Source organism: Rana temporaria, chromosome 4, assembly GCF_905171775.1.
Source record: "Rana temporaria chromosome 4, aRanTem1.1, whole genome shotgun sequence".
Lineage (NCBI taxonomy): Eukaryota > Metazoa > Chordata > Amphibia > Anura > Ranidae > Rana > Rana temporaria.
Window position 1 is genome coordinate 88,646,814 of NC_053492.1, and position 18,850 is coordinate 88,665,663.

The 18,850-nt window shown below is 42.3% G+C and overlaps 1 protein-coding gene across 5 annotated transcripts in view; it reads right to left on the reverse strand.

The window, feature by feature from the left end:
* The window catches only part of ASAP2 (ArfGAP with SH3 domain, ankyrin repeat and PH domain 2), a 344,117-nt gene that overhangs the window by 88,515 nt on the left and 236,752 nt on the right, over positions 1–18,850 (reverse strand). For all 5 annotated transcript variants that reach the window (XM_040348639.1, XM_040348637.1, XM_040348638.1 and 2 more), the window contains exon 8: positions 798–873. In XM_040348639.1, coding sequence (XP_040204573.1) covers positions 798–873 — 76 coding nt within the window. The remainder of the gene's footprint in view (positions 1–797; positions 874–18,850) is intronic.

The following is an 18,850-nucleotide window of genomic DNA, read 5'->3' on the forward strand; positions in this document are numbered from 1 at the left end:
AGTGCTGTATGACCAGCACTGTCTACCCAGCAGTAGGCTGTGTTAGACTTCATAGATAGCTTCCTGTGTGGAAGGTAGACGCCCAGAGTGGCTAGGATTTATTTTATGTTTGATTTTGTTTATGCTGTTTCGATGCTTGCAATTGTTTTCCAGCAAGATGTAAAAATAAAACAAGAAATTTTGTTTTCAACCTTCTTCGACTGCCAGTCTGTATAAATTCAGTGTGTGGTGAACCCAACCAAGGGGTCACACACCCGCTACCGAGCTAACCCCTCACAATATATATTTTTTTTAAATCTCCAGACTAGCTTTACCTCAACATAAAGGTACTATAGAAACGCAGTCAGTAGATTGTTCAATCTGATGCCATCAACGCAAACACATATGAAATAGGGATACAAATTCAGTTTGGAGAGCAGTACACTTTTTTTTTTGTTCCTTTAAATTTTTCAAAACCAAATTAATATTTATTGGTTAAAAAAAAAAAAAAAATTAAACAAGAATGTAAGACCAAAAAAAAAGAAAAAGAAGAAGAGGCACTGGGCCACCTGCTAAGCAGTGGTAAGCAGTTTACATAAACAAATTATGTGATTGGAATCTGTGTTCATAAATACATTTATATATTTGCACATAAAATATGTTTTTTCTACATCGAATATTAAATTCTGAACGCAGGGACTGCAATTGCTACCAACAAGACCGATTGGAAGCAGCCTATTTTCATTTCTCTGAGCCTAATCAACAAATCCCAGCAATTAGCCACTGATTGCTCATCATGCATTAAAAATGTATATTACCGTGTGCAGATCCGTTGATAGTTTCTCAATAGAGGGCTTGAGGCTTTCAACAGCTTTCAGTCCGTCTTGAAAAAAGCTAGAAAGAAAAAAAGAGACCCGTTAGGTGAGGTCAGTCTCTGCACAGCTGACGGTATCTGGAATGCATCAATGTAAATTGTGGAGCAACGGATATTAAACAATAACATAAATTATCCTGAAAAGCAATTTCAGAGCTGTGGCAGTTCATGTACAAAGACCATTACAGCAAACTGAAAGTTCGCCTCTCAATTAAGGAAAGGGGGGGGGGGGGGGTATCTGAAAGAAGGATTTAGAGCAAAACTTCATTTTATTCACTTGTATAGAAGTGCTTAATTAAAGTGAACCTGCGTTATCAGACTAAAGTCCTGTACACACAATCAGATTTTTCTACGGGAATTGTGTGATGGCAGGGTTTTGTCGGAAAATCCGACCGTTTGTACGCTCCATCGGACAATTGCTGACAGATTTTCCGACAACATTGTTGGATAGCATGCTTTAAAATTTGCCGACAACAAATGTGTGATGTCGGATTATCCGATCACGTGTACAAGTGTGCTGTGTTCTCTGTATGTACTGTGTGTTCTCTGTATGTATTGTATGTACTGTGTGTTCTGTGTATGTATTGTATGTACTGTGTGTTCTGTGTATGTTCTGTACGGTGTGTTCTGTGTGTGTTCTATGTATGTATTGTATGTACTGTGTGTTCTGTGTATGTACTGTGTGTTATGTGTGTGTATTGTATGTACTGTGTGTTCTGTGTATGTATTGTATGTACTGTGTGTTCTGTGTATGTACGGTGCGTTCTTTGTATGTACTGTGTGTTCTCTGTATGTATTGTATGCACGGTGTGTTCTGTGTATGTACAGTGTGTTCTGTGTGTGTACGGTGTGTTCTGTGTATGTTCTGTGTATGCACAGTATGTTCCGTGTATGCACGGTATGTTCTGTGTATGCACTTTGTGTTCTGTGTGCTCTGTATGTATTGTGTGTGCTCTGTGTATAGTGTGTTCGGGTATTGGGAGCTGTGACAGCAGAGGATGGGCAGGTAAGGAGCTGGAGGGGTTTGCGCCCCCCACATTTTTTTTATCACCAGCCGCCACTGGGCTTAACGCTGGCCATACATTATACAATTTCCCTTTAGATTTACCAAAACCATATAATATGAGGAAAGCTAAACACTTTCAATGTGTATGCAATCAGGCAGGCCCTTGTACTTTATAGTTAAAAGGTAAATCTAAAAGGAAATTAAACAAGAAAATTTCATAATGTATAGCCAGTTAAACAGCACACCCTTCCCTCTAAAAAGAGCCCCAGCCCACTCCGATCTCACATACACACTTTTAGGGGGGGGGGGGGATATACAGTTTATATACTGTGTATGTATAATATATTGAATATTGTACAGACATCAAGGATGGGTCCTGGTTGGATGCTATATTTCGTCCCATATTTGGGTTGTGGTCCCTTTAGGCCTGGTTCACACCTATGCAGGTTGCAGCTGATGCATATTCCAGGTGCATTTTGCGTTTTTCAATACAATTATTATTTTTGATTCATTGAAGTCTACGGAACCAAAAACACAACCTGCTGCAGTAAAAAATATAGGCCCTTTCTATAAAATGCACAGATGTGAAAGTGACCCATAGGAAACAATGTTAAATGGACTGTAGTGTGTTTCTACAAAACCGAAAACGCACTAAAAAATGCATAGGTGAGAGCCAGGCCTAAAAGGTGAATGATTTGTGTGCTGTTGGGTGAGAAAGAACCTCCAACCCCAATTATGGGAACTCAGGTCCTGAAAGGGCTAAGCCTACCTCCAGGAAGAAGCCCTTGAAGACAGGAGGCTACTAAAGCAGGGGTGGAGTAGTGCGGAGTTAGGAGTGTTTGGAGATGTCTAAAATATGAGAGAGAGAGAGAGAGAAGAGAGAACTCTTGGGTGCAGCCCTGGATCAAGATCGGGCTCAGGTAAGTACTTAAGTGGGGGCTGGGTAGAAGTGTACCATTGCAAAGGTTTTATACCTTAACACAGAGATTGCCTTTAGGACCCCTTTAATGCATTACATGCTGGAATTCATTCATTGTGTACCAGCATTTATGGACACAGGATGGTTAGTCTTGGGTAAAAAATATCCTTAAAAAGTCCTTCTAGATACAGTGCCTTGAAAAAGTATTTATACCCCTTGACATTTTCCACATTTTGTCATGTTATAACCAATCAAAGAAGCAGCCAAGAGGCCCATGGTAACTCTGGAGGAGCAGCAGAGATCCACAGCTCAGGTGGGAGAATCTGTCCACATGACAACTATTAGGCTTAATGTACACGGGATGTTTAACCTCTCCTGCACGATTTAACTTGACAGCTAGTAACCGTTTAAAATATCCGTTGTGCCATGTTTACATCCCGCATTTGCATCTAGAGGCGTTTTACATTTACATTATATTTTTCCATTAAAAACGCCTATAAACGAAACACGGCTAAACACGAGTTACCGCGCTTACAAGCCGTTACAGGCATTTGGCGTTTCAAATGCCTCAATCTGCTATTGCCTGGGCGGTAAGTGGTTAAACGTCCGTTTACCAGCAGCAGTGTACATGAGGCCTTAGTCGTGCACGCCACAAATATGTCCTGTATGCAAGAAAAAAAGCCAAAAGATGTCCCGTTTGCAGTTTATGAGAAGCCATGTGGGGACACTGCAAACATGTGGAAGAAGGTGCTCTAGTCAGATGAGACCAAAATAGATTTTTTTGGGCCTAAAAGCAAAATGCAGAAATGGTTGGATAAAATTTCTAAACGAACTTGCTTTAAAAGTACACAAAAATGCAGAGGTTCCAAATTCCAACTGTTTATAGTATGTAAAATCAATGAAAAATCTTTCAAATGGGTGTGAAAGGTATGCAGACCCAGGACTTCAAGAGCAAGAGTCTCAACATTGCCGTCTTTAAGAGGTCAAATAAACCAAAACCATTAGCAAAGAACTCTTCTCTGATGCACTGATCCTCCTCTTCCGGGGTACCCCTCCCCCACTAGCGCTCCTGGCACCTTCCCCCTGCTGAGTGCCCACCATAGCAAGCTGCTATGCATGCACTCGTTCGGGCTCGCACTTGAGCCACATTTTGTGTGTCCACTGGCCTGCCCCCCCACACGCGGTGATTGATAGCAGTGGTCGTCAAAAAGCTCTGGCTGTGGTCTCTGAGCCTATTAGAAGAGAGAGCTCACATGTGCAGTGCTGGATAGAGATCAGGCTCAGGTAAGCATTTGATTTTCAAAGTATAAGGCTTTGTGTACACTGGCAGCTCCTAAACTCAAGTTTAGGCGTGTTGTTGCCAAAGCTCCTAAACTCAACTCCATAAAAGCCTATGTGTCAATGTACACATGGGCTTTAAGGAGAATGGAGGAGCTGGCGTGGTTAGGTGAACTTCAACCTCCCGCCTCACCGTCAGCTGCAGGAAAATATGGCCCAACTGCTGCAAAATCGAGGCGCGGCTTTGCAACATTTTGCGTTTTCCCATAGCCACAGTAAATGTAGGCAGGGTGTACATGAAGCCTAAGGGAAGGGGGAATGGGGGATAGTGGAGGCAGCTGCACTCAGAAGGTTTTATACCTTAATGAAGAGAATGCCAAGCTAAACCTCCCTGTCCTTTACAGCCATGGAGGCTGCCTTTTAAAGCCTCGGGTTGATCTGCTGATGTCATAGTGCGCACATGTGATCAGGTATGACACAGCCTCCTTTGAGAGTACTATACATGCATCTGTGACATTTATGATTCACGGCATGCTTTAAATGTAACCGTTTGGGGGACACTTAAATAGCTTGGTTTAGGTCCGCTTTAATATAACTCCCATTTGTTCATCACTTGGAGGGAGGGTCGCTCTTTCAGATGCAAAGCCCTCTGCCCCCCCTTTCCACTTTTTAGTCCGATGTGTAGACTTCTATAGAAAAATAAATCTAAAAACCCTTCCTTATCCAGGCTCTAAATAGATGCATCTGTTATGTTGGAAAGCCAGTATAAAGAAGTGGTGAATAAAAGCACTTGCGGGTTTAACCAACCGTGTATGCATATTAATTATTAGTGGTCCACTTACCAGGGTGTGCCTTTGGGTATATACTTTGTACTAAATTGTGCCTCTTTCCATCTCAAACAGCTGGAAGAGTGCAAAAAAAACAACAACTTTTTTTTATTGTAGCTGGTTCCAGGGGGAGGCTAGGTGTGGATGGTGGTCCCTAGGCTCCTTGTTCCAATCGTGGATAATAATTTAATAAAAAGGTATAGAATATAAAGTAGAACGATCTCATACATACACACATATCTATCTATCATATTTTTTGTATGCATATTGATTGTGACTTGGGGGTTGAAGACCCATGAAACGCATCGTGATTTATCATATTACTCCCTCCTACCAGACTATTTTATATCAAGGAGCCAAGATATGTCAAGTGGAGGTGAATGAATAACGATATATTGTGAAAACATATTTAAAGGATCTTCTCTTCATGCATTGTTTTTTTATGTATTGTAGGTCAGTATACACAAAACACAACTGTTAAGCATAATTTGCAATATGTTTTATTGACTTTACAATAAAAACTGTTGAATTTTTACAGTATGGCATGTGTATTGCACTATTAGGCACCATTAATAGTCCAATAGTTCTAGAAAATTGGCTTGGTTACTTTACTGGACATCAATAAGAAGAGATATTGAGTTATAGTCACCAGAGCAGTACATGCATTGTGACTAACTAGGAGATGGCAGTGGCTAGCTAAGAGTTAACCACACAGCCCTGGGCATATGAAGATGCAGCAGGCACAGAGGGAACACAGCTGCTGGATCCTGCCGCTCGCTGCCAGTGACTAATGTAGCTGCACACAGCAGAGCACTCCAAAAAAATCGTTTAGCAAATTAGTTTTCTCCACTGATTCCTTTGGCTGCCGCGTGCTGTAAATCAAAGATACCGTAATCCGATTATCAGATCCATTTATGTGATTAGATTTTCAGGTTAGAACTTCTGCTGCAGAATTGCATTTGCTAAAAGCCAATGACAATTGGAATGGAGGGGTGGATGTAATCAAAGAGTAAAATGTTTGGGGGCAAAAAAGAGGCTGGAATGTGCTTGACATTACATTAACATTGACAGTAATACAGCGTATTGATAAGCATTAGTAATGGTGCACTGAATATACCCCTGGGGCAGAGTGTGTCCTGATCAATTGTCATTAGCAAACCGGTAGCAAAAAATAATTATACATCACCTTCAAATCATGATAACACTACAGCAAAACCAGACCAACAGGGAAATAAGCAGTTGGTATATTTCTACAGAACATACTAACAAAAATCTGTTGGTACCCTTACAGCTTATTAAAACAATAGCTTATGCCTCTTGAAAAGTGACAAAATGAAAAGCAATTGTCTCATGTAGACTTGTATGCCTACGGTAGGTCATAGTAAAGAAAAGAACGTGTAAAAGGATAAAGATGATTGCTTATTGTACAAAGATATTCCAACATGGCCTAGAAAAATTTGTTGTATTATTATATCTCTTTGATATTTTAACCACTTAAGACCCGGACCAATAAACAGGTAAAGGACCAGGCCCCTTTCTGCGATTCGGCACTGCATCGCTTTAACTGACAATTGCGCGGTCGTGCGACGTGGCTCCCAAAAAAATTGGCGTCCTTTTTTCCCACAAATAGAGCTTTCTTTTGGTGGTATTTGATCACCTCTGTGGTTTTTATTTTTTGCGCTATAAACAAAAATAGAGCGACAATTTTGAAAAAAAAAACAATATTTTTTTACTTTTTGCTATAATAAATATCCCCCAAAAATATATAAAAACAATTATTTTTTTCCTCAGTTTAGGCCAATACGTACTCTACCTATTTTTGGTTAAAAAAAAAAAAAAATCGCAATAAGCGTATATCGATTGGTTTGCGCAAAACTTATAGCGTTTACAAAATAGGGGAAAGTTTTATTGCATTTTTATTAATGTTTTTTTTTTTGTTTACTGTGAAAATTACAATTGTAGCTTGGGAGTTAACCACTAGGGGGCGCTGAAGGGGTTAAGTGTGACCTCATAGGTGTTTCTAACTGTAGGGGGGCGTGTCTGGACGTGTGACGTCATTGATCGCCTTTCCCTATATCAGGAAACAGATGATCAATGACCGCGCCACTGTGAAAAACGGGGAAGGTGTGTTTACACACACACCTCTCCCCGTTCTTCAGCTCCTGTGACCGATCGCGGGACTCCGGCTCCGATTGGGTCCGTGGGTCCCGCGGCCGCGGTCTAGGAACTTCGGACCGGGTCGCAGGCGCGCCTGCGACCCACGGCAGGGCATTTAACAATCACGTACAGTTATGTGATTGTGCCCAGCCGTGCCATTCTGCCGACATATATCGGCGTTAGGCGGTCCTTAAGTGGTTAAACAACAGTTTTCTGTAATTAATAATCGCACATCATCAATCTTGCAATCAGTCAGCCTATTTATTTGGAGAAAAGTAGTCGCCGTTTGGTATCATCATATGCACCACACTGAACATGGACCAGAGAATGCGAGGGAGCGAGTTGTCCGAGGTCAGCCAGAAAATTATAGACCAGCATGTCAAAAGTAAGACCCCTTTCACACTGGGGCGTTTTTTCGGGCGTTTTCCAGGCACTTTGGCGTTAAAAAAAAAAGCCTGTAAAAGCCCCCGAAAGAAGCCTCATCTGTAATCCCTATGTGAAAGCCCGAGTGCTTTCAGAGCCCTTTTCACACTGCCACCGCCATAAAAACGATGGTAAAGTGCCGCTAAGACCCCATTTACACTGGGGCATTTTTCAGGAGCTTTGGTGTTAAAAAAAGCTCCCTTAATGGAAATGGCTATAGGAGCGGCGTATTCAACGATCCTAAAGCGCTGCAAAGAAGCTGCTTGCAGGACTTGACGCCTTGCCAGCGCAGGGTGTGAAAGCACTCAGGTTTTCACATTGGGATTGCAGATGCAGCTTTTCGGGCGCTTTACAGGCACTTTAACGCTAAAGCGCCTGAAAAACGCCCCAGTGTGAAAGGGGTCTAAGGCTGCATTCACACCGGGCGTTTTTTTCTGGCGTTTTGTCGCGCGTATTCATGCTTATTTGCGCGTTTGCATACAGCGTTGTCCGACGTTTTTGTACTTTGACGTTTTTTATTTTAGCCAATAGAAAAAACTATCATCTTTTCATCACTTGTTGCTATGTTGGTAGATTTTTTTAATCTTCTGCATGGGCGACAAGTTCTATTGATTAAAGCGACGAAACGCCCGTAGCAAACGCCCGTTGTCGCGCAAGTCGCTTGAATCGAGCGTTTCCATTACTTTCTATGGGAAATGTAAACGCTCAAATACGCCCAAACCGCCCGATACGCGTGACAAAAAAGGGTCCGGAACTTTTTTTGGCTACAGGCGATGGGCGTCAGGCGCATCAGCGTTCAGATGTGAACCATCCCCATAGACTTTCATGTATTTTGGTCCCTCTGGCGTTTGTGAGCGTCGCGCTACAGGCGACAAAACGCCTAGGTGTGAATGGGCTCTAAAGGACCATCTTCAAGCACCTTGATGTTCCTGTAACTACAGTTACAAATTTTAAGACATTTAAAGAGGAGCTCCAGGCTTACCCCATAAAATTAAAAGTCGGCAGCTACAAATACTGTAGCTGCCGATGTCAAAAATAGGGACACTCACCTGTCCAGGGATCCATTAGTGTTCTCACCCAAGCAGATTATTCAATCTGCTTCTTGTGCAGGCGCCATCATCTTGACTAAGGGAAACCGGCAGTCAAGCCTTGCGGCTTCAAAACCGGCTTTCTAACTGCACATGCGTGAGTTGCACTGCGCATTGTAAATGATCCAGCAATCTTCTGGGACCTGTGATGTGTCCCAGAAAACTGTGGAGGAAGGAGGGGAGGCTGAACTTCTGGCTCAGATCGCCCCGGCAGGTAAACACCCCGCAACCCCTCCCCACGCCACCACAAGTTACCAATTGTGGTAGTGGTGCAAACAAGCAGAACTTCCCCTTTTGGGTGGAGCTCCAGTTCAGGGTGCACAGAATTGTAGCCAACTTCTGCAGATGTGACCACTGAATAAAGGATAGTGTGAATGGTAGACAAAAATAAGAAAAACGTCAAAAGAGATACAAACTCAACGTCAAGGTCAAGGCAGATCAGTGTCTGATTGCACCCTTCATCACTTTTTGAGTGACAGTGAGCTCAAATTAAGAAGACCTAGAAGGTCTAAAAAGCCATACTGGAATTTGCTAAAATGCATATAACAAGACTCATGGGGGGGATTTTCTAAAATTGGCACACACAGAATAGGGTTCAGATGTGCATAATAAGAAGATAGCTTCCAACTTCAGCTTTTTCAATTAAGCTTTGACAATAAAACCTAGAAGCCGATTGGTTACTATGCACAGCTGCACCAGATTCGGTGTGCACCAAATTTAGTAAATCTCCTCCAATGCTCCAGGGAGTATGTCCTTTGGACAGATACAAAAACTGGAGCGCTTTGGCCAATCACATCAGCTATATCAAAGAAAAGAACAATGAACCATCTGTAAAACTTGTAGGATGCACGGTCATGTTATGGGGCCGTTTTGCTGTGTCTGGCATGGGGTGCCTTGGGTTTCTGCAGGATAAAATGAAAATCGAAATCCAAGGCATTCTGGAGTGAAACAAACTGTCCAGTGTCAGAAAGCTCTAATGCCGCATACACACGGTCGGAATTTCCGACAAGAAAAGTTCGATGTGAGCAAAAATTTGAGCTGGTTCTCAAATTTTCCGACAGTAAAAGTTCTTGCCGGAAATTCCAATCAACTGTATGCAATTCCGACATGCAAAAAAACATGCATGCTCGGAATCAATTTAACGCATGCTCGGGATCATTGAACTTAATTTTTCTCGGCTCGTTGTAGTGGTGTACGTCATCGCGTTCTTGACGGTCGGAATTTTGTGTGACCGTGTGTATGCAACACAAGTTTAAGCCAACATTCCGTCATAAAAAAATTCACGGTTATCTTGTCGGAATTTCCGATCATGTGTACGCGGCATAAGTGCCGGTTCACACTTGCGTATGTGGGAACCAGCGCGATTCCAGTGTCAATTCCCGCATCACATAGGACTCGCAGGCAGTTCACACCGCCCTATGCAAACCGTTGCGAGTGTCAATAGAAATTTAATGACAACCCTAGATTGGTTCACATATGGCAGTGCGAACTGTAAAATGGTGCAGAAATTGAATCGCATAGGTGTGAACACCCATGTGATGTGATTCCATTGCAGATCAAGAAAAGGTCCAGCACCAGCTTGGTGCAAATGCGATGCGAATTCAGCCATACAAGTATGGCTGAATTCTCATCGCACAGACATCGCATGTGATCTGCACAGCGGTGTGAATCACATGCCAGTCATGGGTCACTTAACAGGATAATGACTCAAAGCAAATACCGTATTTATCTGCGTATAACACGCACCCCAACATTAAGAGGGAAGATTCAGGGAAAAAAATTCCACAGCCCCCTGCGTATAACACGCAGGCACAGTTTACCCTCTATTTTCAGGGTAAAAAGTGAGTGTTATACGCCAATAAATACAGTAATTAGAAGCCCCCTGGAATGGCGAAAAACAAAGCACTGGACAAACGTGATGTGGTTTTCTAGAAACCCTCTTCTGAAAGGACACTAGCTGACGTTATCAGAACTCTTGTAAAAACACACAACTGAGGTTAAGGGTTTAAGTGTTTGCCTGCAGTTGTTATTTAATGGGTGCTTATAAAACTATTTTACTAAGCATTCATGATCCTATAACTAAATATGAACACATTTGTTCTGCGTAACCAGGTGTCAGTTTTTTCCGGAGACTCCAACAGACATTCTTTTCTTAGGCCCCCAAAAACAGCATACAAAATACTATGGGGCTCCAAATCATAATTGGCATACTTAGGCAAAAATTATCATTTCTGTGGGCGTTGCTGTGTAATAAAACGGTATTGTGGTTTCTCAAATGACTAGAATTGAACATTGTACATAATTATTATTTGAATAAAATACTTAATTAAAAAAAAAAAAATAATATAGTTGGTGTTTCAGTGTCTGTTGTGCATCCTGAGCTGTATAATGACAGAAACCACCAAAAGTACTTGGTATATGCCAATCAAAACTGAAGATCTAGGTGCCACCCTCTTGTGTCAAGAAAGGAGGAGATGGGGTCCCTCCTCTGAGATATTCAGCTGTGTGTGTGTGTGTGTGTGACCTCAAATCATGTTATTGTAAGTCAAAGCTCAGTAGTAATCCACCAATTTGTAACCTCAGAGAAGTGGACTCGTACTTATCATTTGCTGGCTTCAAAGTGATTCAAATGAGATCTTTATCTGCAATATTGAGCCTAGGTTCACATTGGAGAGTTTTGTCATGCGATTTGAGAGATAAAAAACGCATTACAAGTCGCAGCCTATTGGCAGCAATGGCACTGTTCCAATCGGTGTGACACCGATTTTGCGGCACCACACCGATTTGTAAAAGTAGTTCCTGCGCTACGTTTGCCGATTTCAGATGCGACTTCAATAGACATCTGTATATGAAGCCCCACAGAAGTCTATCAAGTAGCACCTGAAATCACGCTGACCTTGCTAATTTGAAAATCACCCTACTTCAAGTAAAGTAGGGCGATTTCAAAGTAGCATCAATGTGAACCAGGGCTCAACCCTGTTTTTTGTTTTATTTTTTTGCGATTTCGGCATTTCGTTAAACCTTTACATCGTCTGCCCCTTCCTCATTTATTAAAAGCGATTGTAAAAGGAAAAATTGACAAAGGAATAAGAAAGGGGGCACATTAGGAGCCCACTTGAGTGGGATTGTGGCCATCATGGGGTTAATAGGTTAATAGATGCTGGAGTATGGGTTGTATTTGTTTAATGTTGAATGTAATTCTTATGCACTGTTCCTTTAAATTCGGGATCATCAGCCAGCCAATAGGAGGTGTCGGAAGTTTCTAGGAGCCAGGAAAGGCTTTATAAGGATTGGCTGGGCTGGGAATCTCCCTCTTTCCCTTTGGCAGCAGCAGCTGAGGAACTCCCTCCCTCCTCCCCTGTCGCGGTAAAGTTTATGTGGTAGGCGTCACCTTGGGATCCAGGGGGGACGTGATATGTCAATTAATGATTTAAATTCTGCTTGAGTTACAAAAACTGAGCAGTTGCACATATTTTGGTTTTGCTTGATTAATGGCAATTTATTGATGTTTGAAGTTATGTAATAAAAATGGATATGATGATTTAAAATTCTTTGTGTTTAAACCAATAAAAGTTACCGCGGCCTTTATTCGCCAATAATGGGTCAGTGTATTTATTTGTTATTGTGCCTGGAGTAAGGTTGTTGGGTGAAGTGTATGGCCTACAGTCCCAAGATAATCCCAGGTTTACATAAATATACACAGGTACACCAATTTTCACGATTTGTACCGCAGTGAAAATGCTTTTGAGTTTAACCACTTGAGACCCGCGCTATTGACAAAAGACGTCAACAGCGCGGCTCTCGGGTGCCAACTGGACTTCTTTGGACGTCATTTCAAGTGCATTACCCGCACGCGCCTCTGGGGGGCGCTCAGCGGGTAAACACTGTCCGGCGCATCGCCGGGGAGCCGATGCATGTACCTGGCGGCCGCGATGTCCGCCGGGTACACACGATCGTCGGTAACACAGCAGATACGTGGAGCTCTGTGTGTAAACACAGAGCTCCACGTGCTGTCAGAGGAGAGGAGACCTATCTGTGTCCCTTGTACATAGGGACACAGCATCGGTCACCTCCCCCAGTCAGCCCCCTCCCCCCAAACAGTTAGAACACACATTTAACCCCTTCCTCACCCCCTAGAGTGTTAACCCCTTCACTGCCAGTCACATTTATACAGTAATTAGTGCATTTTTATAGCACTGATCGCTGTATAAATGTGAATGGTCCCACATTTGTGTCAAAAGTGTCCGATACGTCCGTCGCAATATCGCAGTCCCAATAAAAATCGCAGATCACCGCCATTACTAGTAAAAAAAAAAATCATAATTCTCTCCCCTATTTTGTAGGCGCTATAACTTATTTTTTTTTACAAAAATACGTCGAAAAATACGTATCGGCCTTAACCGAGAAAAAAAATAGTTTTTTTAAAAAATAAATTGGGATATTTATTATAGAAACAAGTAAAAAATATATATATATTTTTTTTAATTGTCGCTCTTTTTTGTTTATAGCGCAAAAAATAAAAACCGCAGAGGTGATCAAATACCACCAAAATAAAGCTCTATTTGTGGGGAAAAAAGGACGTCAATTTTGTTTGGGAGCCACGTCGCACGACTGCGCAAATGTCAGTTAAAGCGACGCAGTGCCGGAAGCTGAAATTTTGCCTGGGCACGAAGGGGGTTTATGTGCCCAGTAAGCAAGTGGTTAACAACTGGATTCAGTTTTGGGTTTGCCATCCTTGTACTGGGTGCATATATTATCTAAAACAAAAAACACAAAAAAAAAAAAAAGGTTTTGGGTGCACAGAAGGACAACATGCAGATGGTGATAACGGAATGCCAAATTCCATTCCGAAGCGGCACAGCTTTCTTTCAGACGCTGTGCTGTGACCCCATGGAGCAGTGTGAGCCATGCAGGTGTGCCTTGTACAGGCTCCGTCTTTGGACATTTAATTAGATAGCACTGTGACAAATCTGCAGTAATATGCTACAGTCAGACCCTTCTGTCATCAGTCTTCACTCCAAGTGTGATTTGCCTTATTAGACATAGTAATTACAAGCTATGGTTAGGAGGTTTTGTGCATGAAATTGGTAGGCACTTGATTGCTGTTGTGTGCATGTTCTGTAATTAAATCACAGGTGGCTGCAATCATTATAAGAACAGTTTATGCATGTTGCTGCAGTGATCTGCTCTTTACCTCCAGCAACTACAGACAAGCTCATGTCGCTAATATTTAAAGGGCAAGCCTACTCATAACAAGGTTAGATTTTAATGCAACTTGGCTTAAAAGAGAAGTATGGTCAAAGTCATACTGGGTCACAGAAGTGCACCTATTTCTGCACTCATGTGACCCAGAGTCAGCCTGCTGTCAGCTGATGTCACAGAGCCAGTCCGGGCTCTGCAAGGATCCTGACTTTAAGGTTGGGATCCACCCAGACGCCTGACCAGCAACTGACTCAGCCATTCAGTGCCCTTCTGAGAGTCCGAGTCAGCCACTCCCGCCCACTCCACAGCCCAGCCCTCCAATGAGTGCTGGAGAAGCACAGTAGAGAGCAATGACGGACATTCACCGCTCTCTGCTTAGTGACAACCAAGAACTTCGCAATCGACAGTCTTGTGATCGCTCAGTTCTGGGTCTTAGAGCTGGCAGGGGACAGATGCAGCATTAGACTGATGCTGCAGCCATATGGGTGAATACATTTTTTTTTTTTACTATCCCACCGTTCTTCCTTAAAGTGATATTAAACACTCATTTTTTTACACAGTGAGCCAATCAGGAGATGGAGGGGGCGGGGCTGAGCTGCAGCTCTGTGTCAATGGGCTGAAGTAGGATCAAAGTTGGACCAAAGTAGTACAGGGAGCATTTTTAAAGTCGGACCGACTTGTGTCGGACCAGTTAAGACGGCTCTCATAGGGAAACATTGATTTTCACACGTCATGCGACATGAGCTCCTAATGTTGAAGCGTTTATAGCACCAGTGTGAACGAGGCTATATATATATATATATATATATATATATATATATATATATATATATATATATATATATATATATATATATATATATATACACACACACATACATACACACACACACACTAATTACAAGCAAACAGATCACAGGTGAGGATGGTTACCGTTAATAAACCCCTTTGTGTCAACTTGTGTGCATGTTATGAAATATGAGGCCGAGGCGGGGTCTAGCTGCACAGTCATGCTGCACTAGAGCTCCGCTCTGTGGGGAAAGAAAACCGCAAATAATTGATTTTAATAGAGCTGCAAACGAACAGAATACGACGGGTCGAGTTCCCGGGAGGTGAGGAGAACCATTTTATTGAAATATGGTGCTGGGGGGTGCCAGAAATAAGGGTAAATCCAACCCTAATAGCACGGCCCAGCAGATGAAGGGCTCTGTAAAAAAGGCGGCATTCTCCTCAGCCACCTCAGCTACCTCAGAGTCTAATACTGAGGGGAAAGGCAAGCAACGCTTGTTAAAGGGAATGAAATCCGCAGCTTCTCTGAGGAACATGGACACGGACAGTGAGGAGGAGGACTTGTCTAATACCCCACAAATGGCTACATTAAGTAAGACAGTCCCCTCAGAGCTCCTAAGTCAATTCGAGAAAATGCTGAATAAAGCGCTAAAGCGCACCTCAGAGCAAATCACCACTAGTCTAACTAAGGAAATAAGAGACTTGGGCTGCCGCACAGAGACTTTAGAGGCAAAAATGGACGAAATTGAAATTTATACTCAAGATTGCCAATCAGAACTAGATGCGCTTAAAGAGGAGAACTTGGTACTTCATAGCAAACTAGAAGATTTTGAGAACCGCGCCAGGAGATCGAATTTGAGATTCAGGGGAATTCCTGAGACGGTCCTGGACCTTTCAGGTACCATTCTAGCACTGTGTCAGGAGCTAGTGCCGGGACTGCCTGTAGAACGCCTGGAATTTGATAGAATACATAGGGCATTAGCCCCAAAAAAATCTGAGGGACCCCCCAGGGATATCATTGCAAAATTCCACTACTACAGAACAAAAGAGCAGGTTCTGGAAGCAGCCAGAGAGAAGAGCAGTTTAACATTCCAGGGCAACAATTTCCAGATATTCGCCGATCTATCGCAACTGACAATTACCAAACGGCGTGCAATGAAACCCCTTTTAGTGGAATTACAACAGCGAAACATAAAGTACCAATGGGGATTTCCCTTCTCCCTCAGATTTACATACCAGGGCTCAAAGATAGTGTGCAGATCACCTGATCAATTACACCAAGCTTTAATTGATCTGAAGCTCATTGATCATAGTATCACACACAACTCCTCCCGCAGAAGATCAGCATCAACATCTTCCCGCAATGGCATCATTCAACCTGAAAAGAACAATGGAACTCATCACACAAACAAACGAGGAAGATTTGTGTCTCAACCCCAAGACCAAGAGGATACCATGGACTGACCACCTTCCAGAGGACCTCATGAATTTCTTCTTCCCCTGGTCACAAGAACACTTCACAAGAAAAGATGCATGGATTGAGAACTTGATGTTTTTTATTTTTATTTTTTTTTACTCTTATTTTTAATTTCTACTTTTAAATTTGTCTCTTTTGACCCAATTTTATTCTCATTTTCACCGCTTATTGCGATTCTTATTTTTCATTTTTTACCTTGCACTCCTACCTTTATCACATTCTTACTTCTTTCCATTTTTTTTTCCACTTTCCCCCCCACTTTTTATTTCCTCACCTCCTCCTCACCTCAGGGTGGGGAGGAGGGGGGGAGGAAACGACAAGGCCTGCCTCTTCATTCGCAGGGTCCCTCAGACTTATGACATCCCACACCATTTAATTACACCCCGGGTACCTAAGAGACACCTCTAAAACCCATTCTCTTATCCTCCTCTAGTTATAATATCCAAAGTTGCTTCACCACATTACACCACCTCGTGCACTAGTAGCCCAGTCAGCGTCCAGGCACAAGGCGAGTTTTGGTGTGTAGAATCTGCATTGTTTTAATGGTCAATAGGTAGATACCCAATCTGACATATATCGGATCAATAGAAGCCTAATCTTACCCAAACTATTGGACCTACTTGAGGAATTTTTTCCTAAAATTCCAATGGAACACATGATCCAATTAAAACATCTTTGGTATAGGCTAATGAATTCTACAATCTCTTTATTTAATTAAGGATAGTTAACCCCCTCTCATATCTCTCGCCTAAACAACAGAAGGCAAGTAGTTAGTGTTATCCTGTTCGAAATGTTATTAACAGCTTAGTTGAAAAAAAACACCTCAGACGGTGTTTACTTGAACATATTTACAGCGGTTTTCAGCCGCACGGAACCAACCTGTGCTCCACCATGATCTCCTCAGTTCCCCGCAAGATTAAGCGGGGGATTGATGGGATCCCCTTTTCCCCTGGCGGGGGTAGTCCATCCCCGCCACGGGTAAACCTAACAAACTTTATTGGTTTATTGTTGACTGTTTATTTACTATTTTTTTCTGTGTTTGAATGAATGAATGAATGAATGAAAACATATAGCGCAGCACATGCAAATTTAATCGCCTCTGTTTCCCTTCCTTTTCAAGGTCGAATACCCAAGAGACCCCTTTTCCTTTTCTTTCCCCAAGTCTGCAGGGATTGGGCTGGCCAGATGTCCTCCGGTTTATCACTGTAAGATGGACAGAGAAGTAAAGCTAACATGGCACCATTGAATATATTGTCGTTAAATGTACAGGGATTGAATGTGCCACAGAAAAGAACCAAGGCCTTCAGAACATTTCAGGCCAAAAAAGCCCATATTGTTTGCCTACAGGAAACTCACTTTACTACGAACACGACTCCTAGATTTTTTAACCCCTCCTATCCACAAGTCTATTCAGCCTCTGCTTCAGTCAAAAAAAGGGGAACCCTTATCGCTTTTCATCGCACCACACCATTCACTCTAAAAACGGAAATCAAAGATTGAGGGCAGATACATACTATTAACAGGCCAAGTGTTACATACGGAGATCACGATAGTATCTTATTATGCTCCTAATCTAAACCCGTTACCCTTCTTATCGCATCTTTTCCAAATAATTAATTCACATAAAATAGGGACTCTCCTCATCTGCGGAGACTCCAACCAAGTCCTTCTTCCATTCTTAGATAAAACCCCCTATGTCACACCTAAACACCAAGCTAAATGGACCCTTTCCAACTTATTAGCCAAATACAATTTAGTAGACACGTGGAGAGAACACAATCCCACAAAACGTAACTACACATACTTTTCAAACCCACACCAATCCTTCAGCCGAATTGATCATATTTTTGTGACAATCGGTATGGTCCCTGAAATACTATATTCAAATATAATACCCATCCCTTGGTCAGATCACAATGCGGTGTACACCACAATGGCATCAACCATTCCGAAAAACCATGATCCCACTTGGTATCTTCCTGAAATTATACTCAAACACCCTGCCCATTGCCAATTGATTGAACAAGCTCTAAAAGACTATCTAGAACTCAATGCAAGCCCTGAAATATCCCCACTTACATTATGGGAAGCACATAAGCCAGGCCTCAGAGGAGCATTCCAGCGGCTAATAGGGATCTTAAAAAAGGAGCGAGCACTGATGGCAAGAAAATTGGAAACAGAATTCAACTTAGCATTTCTGGCCCTACAAAACTGCCAAACTCAAACTAATAGAACTCGGCTGGACAAAGCACGTCTGGAATACGACTTGTTCTTAACCGATTCGGCGAATAGAACACTTAATAGATCTAGACATGCTTTCTACAAGCAAGCTAATAAACCAGGGACATATTTAGCTAGAGCGCTAAACACACTCAATAAGACTTTTAAACCCATAAAGTTAAAAATTGCCAACAGGGTTCTCTCCAGCAACCCACTTAAAATAGTTCAAAAGTTTAGCTCACATCTAAAACAACTCTACTCAGAAACTACTGTATTTGACGAATCTAAAGCCGACTCCTTTTTTGCACAAATTAATCTTCCACAAATAAGTCAATCACAGAAAGAACAGTTGGAAGAACCAATTACGCAAGAGGATGTAGCTTTAGCCATTCGGGAACTCAAAATTAACAAAAGACCGGGACCTGACGGGTTCTCGGCAAACTACCTCAAAACTTTTACTGAGTTACTTTCACCCAGACTGGCAGTGGCATTTAACAACTTACTAGAGCAAAAAAACCTTCAGACCTGAAACGTTGCTAGCAACGGTTTGTATGATTCCCAAACCACATTCGGATGACACACTTTGTAGCAATTATCGTCCCATATCTATG